Below are 8923 nucleotides of genomic sequence, written 5' to 3' on the forward strand. Positions count from 1 at the left end.
CGAAACTCAATCTCAGTGTGTCTAAAAGTTGCTCTGGTTTGATTGCCTGCACTCTCTCTGCAGCACGTAGGCTGCGACAAGGAGGTTGGCTCTTACAAAGACGAGGATAAATGTGGAGTTTGTGAGGGGGACAACTCCCACTGTCGGACTGTGAAGCTAACACTGACTAAGACCCCCAAAAAGAATGGTAAACATAAAGTTTCATCGTATCATAGAGGCAGAAATCATTTGCAACTTTAACACCCGACACGGTTTGCTGGTCTGGGCTGACCTAATCTGTTTTTTATCCTAAGGAATGCTTAAAATGTTTGACATCCCAATGGGAGCCCGACACATAATCATTGAAGAAAACAATACCTCCCCCCATATTATTGGTAAGTACAACTCACAGTGTTTTCTCTTTTTAAAGTGTCTAATAATACATGTTTAGATTCTTCTGCCTGAAATGAGTTTAGTTCATATTATTATTTAGTTCCACAGTTATGCTCTAGATTTGATGTAATGGAGATAATAATTTTTACACGTTGAACTGAATAATTTAACCACAGTCGTGTTATCTCACTTTAAAAGATTTGGAGAAATGACTGTTATTACTCACTAGATGTCTACTCACTTTATCAATTCCAGTGCTTTGAACAAAGACACAAATGTAATTTAATTTGGTAGTGAGCTGCCTGTGCTTTTTAATTAGTGAGAGCTCAGTAACTCTGTCTCTGTCTATTTACAAAATATAATTCTCAGCAGTAGGTGCAGGAAGGGTTGGAGAGACCTGGATGACATGTACTAACTTTGTACCAATCATAAAATGCATTACATCAGAGGTTCCCAAACTGTGGGGGGCGCCATGCCATTGCAGGGGGGAAAGCTGTCTGGATGGATGAAAAAAAAAAGAAAACATGAACGCTGTATGCACTGCGTTTTTACCTCAGAATGGCCGCCTTCAAACGCAACATGAGCGCTACGACGCTCGCGCTGGGTTTACACCTGTGCGGCAGTGAAGGAGACCTGCTGCTGCTGTGCAGAGCTACGCAGGTGTGTTAGAATCATGGCAGCAAACCAGCAAAATGCAAAGAACTTCTCATAGTTTTCCCCCAAACTAACCAACTGAGTTGAGTAAAGCTGTTGGATGCAGGTAATGCTAGCTAAAAGATGACTAGCTAATTTCAATATATCACCTTAAGTTTAACAAGTAGCCTGTAGGCTACAGATGTTGTTGTCTATGTCCAGCTACGTACATTCATTTTGCCCCCAAAAGAAGTCGATTTTCCCCCACCCCGCTCATTCTTAGAGACAGGGAGTCTCTAAGAATCCCCCCCCCCACCCTCACAAACGTCGTTCAACCAGACAGCTATTTGTAATCCATAGGGGGGGCAGAAAATGTTTGGAAACCACTGGGGGGGCCCAGGAGAAAAAGTTTGGGAACCAAGTTACATGTTTCTTCTGAAACGTGAAGTCATATCCTTCCTGCTCTTTGCAGCTGTTTATGCTTTTCAGAAGTGGTCGTGTCTTCTTCCCGGGGGTCACCTAACCATTTTTCCTATTTGTTAATAAAATGAAAGGAATTAACATGCTGGGTTTTCAGCTTTACATTTCACATTTACATTCAGTTGGATTCCTCATCTGTTTGTAGCTTATAAAAAGTCATTTCCGGAAATAAATAACACATGAACTGAACTCATGTAGCTTTTTTTCCTAGTGGTACTGAACACTCAAAGCCCTTTTCTCATTGATTTAAAAACATAAAAAATTCCAGATCAATACCGGATTTAAAAAATATGTTTACCTCTGTTCTTTTCTGTAGCAGTGGAGTTGACAAGGCAGAAAAATATGCTTCCACATATAATTACAGTGCATTACTTCTGTGGATCACCTTGTTTTTTTTTTTATCCAAACTGATTACTGAAAGCTGAAAATTGAAACTCTGAGTGCAGTTTACATCCTGCCTGCTGATAAAAGCTTTATATAATCTTACTTGTATATAAAAAAAAAATGCTCTATTAGTTTATATAATTTTTATTTTTCAAAACCTGAGTGTCAACACACAGGAGTTCTGGGAAAGTCTGACTCTCAGTGACATTCATCAGAACCGTCTATATCTATCTCATTGTGGCTTTTGATGGCTATTCTGAGCAGCAGGTGGTACTTAACTTGACGGAATTAGTGTCGGATCATCACAACAGTTGAAATGTCAGAATACGTGCAGTGAGATTCCCACTTAGAGAAAATATCAAAGATATCATCATAAAAAGAAGCTCACATGGCAAGCATCTCTTCTTCTCTCTGCATCCTAATTAAATGACCTTTTCCTCAATGCTCAGCTGTGAAGAATCAAGTTACCGAGCACTTCATATTAAATGAAAAAAGTGAGGATGCTGAATCGAAGACCTTCATCGAAAATGGTTTACAGTGGGAATACTCTGTCGACGGAGGGAGGGAGACATTAAAAACAACCGGTCCTCTGCACGAAGGCATTGTGGTTCTGGTGAGTACAGCTAAACTAAAGGTTATTGCAAAATTTTTACCAGCTTCCAAGAGTTTCCTAACAGCGCATTGTTTGCTTGTTGCAGGTCATTCCACTGGAAGAGGACGTCAAAATCAGTTTGACTTATAAGTACATAATACATGAGGACCTCCTGCCACTTATTACCAACAACAATGTGCTTCTTGCCGAGCTGGACACATATGAGTGGGCGCTGAAAAGCTGGTCTCAGTGCTCCAAACCATGTGGCGGAGGTCAGTGAGTGCATATGGAAAAGCTGCAACATTTGCAACGTAAAATTATTACCTACTGATGTTCTCTAGAACAGGTCCATCAGCAGCTGAGAATCTCCTGGCATTGGTTGTTATTAACCCATTTAAAACTTATTTTGGGTGTATTTGCAAAGCCAAGTCCTGATTTAAAAAAAGGACCGATCCAGTCCTGGATCTATTAAACACAAAAGTGTTGACTTCCCCATCAGATTAGGGGAATAAAGCGAGTTTAACTATGGTATTAGCTGTTGCTGCTAGACGGCCTGGCCTATAAATTTCAGAAAATAACCACTACAACTAAAGTATGAAGGCACAAGAAGACAAGTGCCTGGACAAGTTTCAGCAAGTTACAAGTTACAGACAAGTTACAGCAACAGAAAACCACAGCAAGTACCACTTATGCCAGCTGAGAACATTCAGTTTTGGTTACAATTCGCACAGACTCTCCAAAGTTGGACAGTAATGTTACTTGCAACAGAATAAATATGTCGTCTTACTGTATCCTACTTCCTCCTTTAGGAGAGGTTTTGGTGAGTTCTGATTTTTTATTTTCTTTTTTATTATTATTATTTAAAAGCATAGAATCCAGCATTTGGGGTACCGAAATGACTCTGTAGCCTTTTGTGGAAAAAGCCCACTTTCGTGTAAAAAATTGTAAAAATATTTCATTTAAAACTTTAATGGGCTTGGCAAAAAAAAAAGTATTACTGACAAATAAAGAGACAATAAATGAAAGCATTCGGCAGCATGTAATAATCATGTCAATAAGTTCAAGCACACGTTTCAAGTTAAGTCGCACTGTGAAGGTTTTACAAGAAGGTAGACATGTTGTGTTGCATCTGGCATTGAGCATCTGGATTTATATTCCACCCCTTTCCTTTTTTTTTTTTTAATCTGTGTTACTTCTAAACATGAAAGAATGTGCCTGGGTTAAATTTAAGGATGCAGTGACAAGAGGTATTCAGTACCAGATAAATAAGTATGAATTTTATACAGTAAATTCACTTTCTGAATTTACTTTAAGAAAGTGGTTATTTTTTGTGAACAGGAGATGAATCAAAACATTTCCACCTACTGACATTTTTATCCACTGACGCCAAAGGTGGCAATAATAGCAGGAAACACAGCGGATGCATTTATGTTATTTCAATTTATTTTCTCCTCTACAGTAGTAATATTCAAGGTTATTTTTATTTGTATTTACATCTCTTATGCAGTTAGATAGACTTCCACCACGTAGTTTGTGACAGACAAACACACATCACTGACTTTATTCGTGATAAGCTTTTATTATACTTTGAACATTTTAATTAAACTCACATTTCTTATGGAAAACACTGGTTTGATTCTGCCACTCTTAAGAAAATACAGTTAGCATACATTCATCTGCCCCTTTATTTGTCAAATCAATGGCTTGCTAGCCAGTCAGCCAATGACGTGGCTGTAAATGTTTGTTTCCATAACTTTCGTCCCTATAAAACAACTTCAGGTGTTCTGAGATGGTTGGACCTTTTTTTTGTCTTCCTCCAGGAATACAGTACACAAAATATGGATGCAGGAGGAAGAGTGACGGCCGTTTAGTCCACCGAAACTTTTGCGAAACCAGCAAAAAGCCTAAACCCATCCGCAAACGCTGCAACGTGCAAGAGTGTAGTCAGCCCGCGTGAGTGAACTTCAGTCAAAGATATTGTAACAGTAAGCTTACCACCGGTCTCAATGTAGAGTATTTTAACACATTCGATGTCCTAGCAGGTGGGTGGTGGAAGACTGGAGTCCCTGCAGTAAGACCTGTGGGAAGCTCGGCTACCAGACCAGGGCGGTGCAGTGCATGCAGTCGCTCCACAATGGCACCAGCAGGGCTGTCCACAGCAAACACTGCACAGGCGATCGGCCAGAGATGAGAAGAGTGTGTAACTACACTGCATGTCCTGCTCAGTGGAGGACAGGGGCGTGGTCTCAGGTAAGAAAATCAAAGAAAAATTGGTAGTGACATTTTTTGTGTGTTAACATAATAATCTAAAGTTGTAATCTGATTTACATAAACAGAAATGAAAATTAATAGGACAGCTGGGATAGCAGGAGTCAGTGGTGATTTTGTTACCAAAACAAAAGGTTTTCGTTTTCGTTATGGTTAACTTCACGATCATCAAATTCCGTCTTACTCTAAGATGGACGTTAGATTCTATTCTAAGTTTTTTTTTTTTTTTTTACAGAACTTTCCAGATGTGTCATTAAGTGTGGACAGAAACTGTCTGGAGTCCTTTTTAGTTTTATTATTAAGCAATATTGACTCTAAAATTGTATTTATATCCGTTGTGTGAATACCAGGTAGATTCTTGAAGTTAAGATTTTGGCTTAATTGAAAAAAAGAAAAAAGAAAAGTGATTGCAAAAAAATACAAGTGCACGTAAATGTCAGACTCGAGCAAACTGTTTCTGCTTGGGCTTTTTGTTTTTGTCTACTACGCGGCAGTGCTCAGTGACCTGTGGTGAAGGGATTCAGCAAAGGCAGGTGGCTTGCAAGGCCAGCGACAGCGCCGTCACAGAGTGTGAGGGTGAGAAGCCAGAAACGGTCCTTATCTGCAAACTGAGTCCATGTTCAGGTGAGAGACGACTAATGTCAACAGGAAGTGGGTTGTTTCAATGATGAATAATAGGAGGGATATTTAGTCAACACAACAGAGCATCCCTTTTGTTTCCCCCAAAAAGACAGACTTTAAGAAAGACATCCAAAAAGATTACAACTCTATGATTAAAATCAGATTTAATCTTTATTCAAACCATTCAGCAAGCAACAGGTAAGTAAAAGTACATATTGCCCTCCGTAATGCGTGACGAAGAGATGTTGGCCAACATTTGATTGTGAGTCTTTTTCCTACAATTGACCAATTTATTTTAGGAAATGTACTTTTCATATCAATAGGGAAGCATTTTTTTCTGTCAATTATGGCATCATAGTCAGAATTAAAATGATTTAAAAACTCACCAGCCTGACATGCCAGGCAGTTTTTGATTTTTTTTCCACACCAGCAGTAAAATGTCAGGAGACTCACGTTGGGAGCTTGTTTACTCTTCACAGCTCGACGTTCTCTGTGTGAGATGCTGTTTTACAACTGGAGCTTGTTCTGGAAAAAAACAAACAGTGATGCACATAAATAATTGGTGGAAGTATGAATATATTTGACTTACAGCTTGTTATGAATGACAATATGTAGATCGCTGTTCTCATTGTACTTGTAAAAGGGGACTCTAGCTGTGCAAGTCAGATGCTGTGTATTTTTGCAAAGGTTTACCTGCATGATAAGAAAAGCGGTTTAAAAGAAATTAAATCAGAGTTTTTGGAATTTTTGTAGTAATTAGGTATTTAGTGACCCTCCGTTATGACATGATTTCAGTAACCTCCAGCTTTTCTTAATCTTTTTTTCTTCTCGGTTAATGGTTGAAACTTAGATGAGAAAAGCAATGGAGAACAGGGAAGTAGGCATATTGAAAAGCAAACACAGTAGTGCTGAAGTTTTTGTTTGCCGAGTTAAATTCAAGGAATTCAATCAGCCCGCTTTTATTCTCCGGAAAGCTGCAGTCTTTCGCTTGAGAGGCTCCTGTTTATAGCTGGATTTGTTGTCTTTAATTATGATTTTAAATTTTTGTGATGACTCACTCCAGGAGTTCAAAGCACTCTTGGCTCATAATATGCTCTGTGGGCGCAGAAGCGTTGTGCTAGACCTTTTAGGGGTCTTTTTTATCAAAAATGTTCTTTCAGTGACGACCCATTGCATCTTTTGTTTTAATGCTCTGTCCTCAAACAGTGTGAAGCAAACATTTCTTTTGAATTCTCAGGAAAACGCAATAAGATATAGCATTTTATTTATTTTTTTGGCATGTTCAGCGACTTATCGTGACCTCACTGTCCCTTGTTATTACTATTACTTTATTGTCTTTGTTGTATAGTCCTGGTCTAACAGTTTTATTTTCATTTCTCAAACTACAGATAATTCTACAATGATGGACGACGCAGTATTCCATGGTGCTTCTGAAAGCCCCTTCCAGAGACTTTCATATAGTAAGTCGATCTGAAATCTATTACTAAAATAATCACATTTACAAACCTAACAATATCTGAAGATGCACTGATTAGAATCACAAAACACAATTTTCATGCTTTGTGTTTTGTAAAGCTGTGGCAGGCTGATTCTAAACTTCATATATAGCTTCTGTTTCAAACTGCCTTTAGCATCTAATATTAGCATTTAGCATGGTTAGCACAATTAAATCAATATAATCCCTGAGTGTATTCTCCAGAGAATATATCCTCTTTAATTCAGGGATTTCCAAAGATCTCTCAAAAGTCACATTCTCTGTTTAAGAGAATCAATGCACACATATGAGCTCCAAAAAATACAGTTTCCTCCCTTTTGCACCTTTTGTGTTTTCTGACTTTGTTCATCACAGATTTGGAAAGTAGCTGAATTTGACTTTTTGCCCCCGTCACTAAAAACGTCCAGACCAATCGTGTGTTCTTGTTGTAGTGAAGCAATCGCTCCACATATCGGTGTATTCACTGATTGACTATTGGAGTTTTTGATTAAGCTCAACATCAGTCAGTTCCTGCTGTTATGTCAATTCTTGGTGCATCTCTTGCATAAATGTTTTGCTTAGTAATGTTATGTTGTCTTCCGTTTCTAGATGAGCCATGTCTGGGGGATAAATCAATTTTCTGTCAAATGGAAGTTCTGGCTCGCTACTGTTCCATCCCTGGTTACTATAAGCTTTGCTGTGAGTCATGCAACAAAAAGGAAAGCCACACTGCACACGTTCCTGACTCCAGCTCCAAGACTGAACCTGAGACCTCCACGCCCTCCCATTCTGCCTCAGCCAAGGCTTCGTGGCTGGCAACCACCACTCCAAGCCTGCCACAAACCACTAAAGCCATGAGACGACGGTTGTTCTCCACCATCCCTGCGCCAACCACGGCCGCCGCTGCTAAGATTCCTCCACCGACAGATGCTGCTCTGTCTCCACATCCCACCATCGACTCCTTACCAAACAAAGAGAGGAGAGATTCCCGCGCGGATACTCGTCTACCTCCCGGGTCGCCGCGGCCCAAGCAAGACTCAAGTGGAGGTGTGTCGAAAGAGCACAATCCGATGAGCACTTTAGGCCCAGTTGCCGCCAGGTCAAGAAGGGACAATTTAGGATCAGAGAGGGACTCGAGTCACAGAACCCTGTTGGCTCATCATTGAACAGTGAGCAATGCTGTGAGCATTAGTGGGACTGAATAGAAACGTCAGCTCACTTCTCGTCTGTTTTTTTTTTTTGTTTGTTTTTTAACAATGTTTTTCTGTATGCCAGTGAACCCTGACAAGCCCAGTGATGGTTACCTCATCAAAACCTCAGAGCAAAATGTGTGAAGCATCTGCACACACTCTGTTCTCTGTGCTTAAAATATGAAGCAGAAGAAGAAGAAAAAAAGAGTCAAAACACAGGTGCTGTAAACTAATCAGACTACAGGACATGTTCAAAATGTGATGACTGCATAGCTACATTCATGTTTTATACCTGTGTACAGTTGTGTTAGCCTGTTTTTTCAAGTGCATTAGAACTACTATTGAACTTGGATTGTGAACATGTTGGTGCATGTGCCCACCATAGCTTCATTAGTGTAACACCAGAATAATTACTGACCCTTTACCAGATAAAAAAAGAAGAGAATTGTAAGTATTAGATCATGAGGAAAATAATTCATCTTTTCATTACCTCTTTGTGCCAAGCAATCGTCAAGTTGGACTTTATAGATCTAGTTTACTTTAAAAAAAAGGTTTAATTGGCTCCAGCAGCCTTTATTTGATGGTGGTTAAACAGGAAATTGGGTAAGGAGAGAGGGAAGACATGCAGCGAAGGTCATCAGGCCAGGACTCGAACCTGTGATGGTTGTGTCGAGGACTAAGGTCTCCAAATGTGGGTTGTGTTTTACCCCTGCGCCACCACAGGATCCTGTCTGGTTCACTTTTTTAACTTAATTGTAAATCTTCACCCAAATATACCCAGCAAAGGTTTTATTGGCAGCCCATATTGATTTAACCCAATTCTATTTTAATTCCAAAATTATTTTAAATAATAATTTTCTAAGTAGAAATCAATTTCTTTACTTGGTGGATAAATCTACTCTATAACAG

The 8923-nt window shown here is 39.4% G+C and overlaps 1 protein-coding gene across 2 annotated transcripts in view; it reads left to right on the top strand.

Moving 5' to 3' along the window:
• adamts14 (ADAM metallopeptidase with thrombospondin type 1 motif, 14) overlaps nt 1-8480 on the top strand; it is a 52689-nt gene extending 44209 nt beyond the window's left edge. For both annotated transcript variants that reach the window (XM_008436917.2, XM_008436918.2), the window contains exons 14-22: nt 64-187; nt 294-374; nt 2319-2482; nt 2568-2733; nt 4282-4414; nt 4504-4711; nt 5224-5353; nt 6739-6810; nt 7434-8480. In XM_008436917.2, coding sequence (XP_008435139.1) covers nt 64-187; nt 294-374; nt 2319-2482; nt 2568-2733; nt 4282-4414; nt 4504-4711; nt 5224-5353; nt 6739-6810; nt 7434-7990 — 1635 coding nt within the window. In that variant the 3' untranslated portion in view covers nt 7991-8480. The remainder of the gene's footprint in view (nt 1-63; nt 188-293; nt 375-2318; nt 2483-2567; nt 2734-4281; nt 4415-4503; nt 4712-5223; nt 5354-6738; nt 6811-7433) is intronic.
• The last annotated feature ends 443 nt before the right edge of the window (nt 8481-8923 follow it).

The sequence above is a fragment of the Poecilia reticulata genome, linkage group LG19, assembly GCF_000633615.1.
Source record: "Poecilia reticulata strain Guanapo linkage group LG19, Guppy_female_1.0+MT, whole genome shotgun sequence".
NCBI lineage: Eukaryota > Metazoa > Chordata > Actinopteri > Cyprinodontiformes > Poeciliidae > Poecilia > Poecilia reticulata.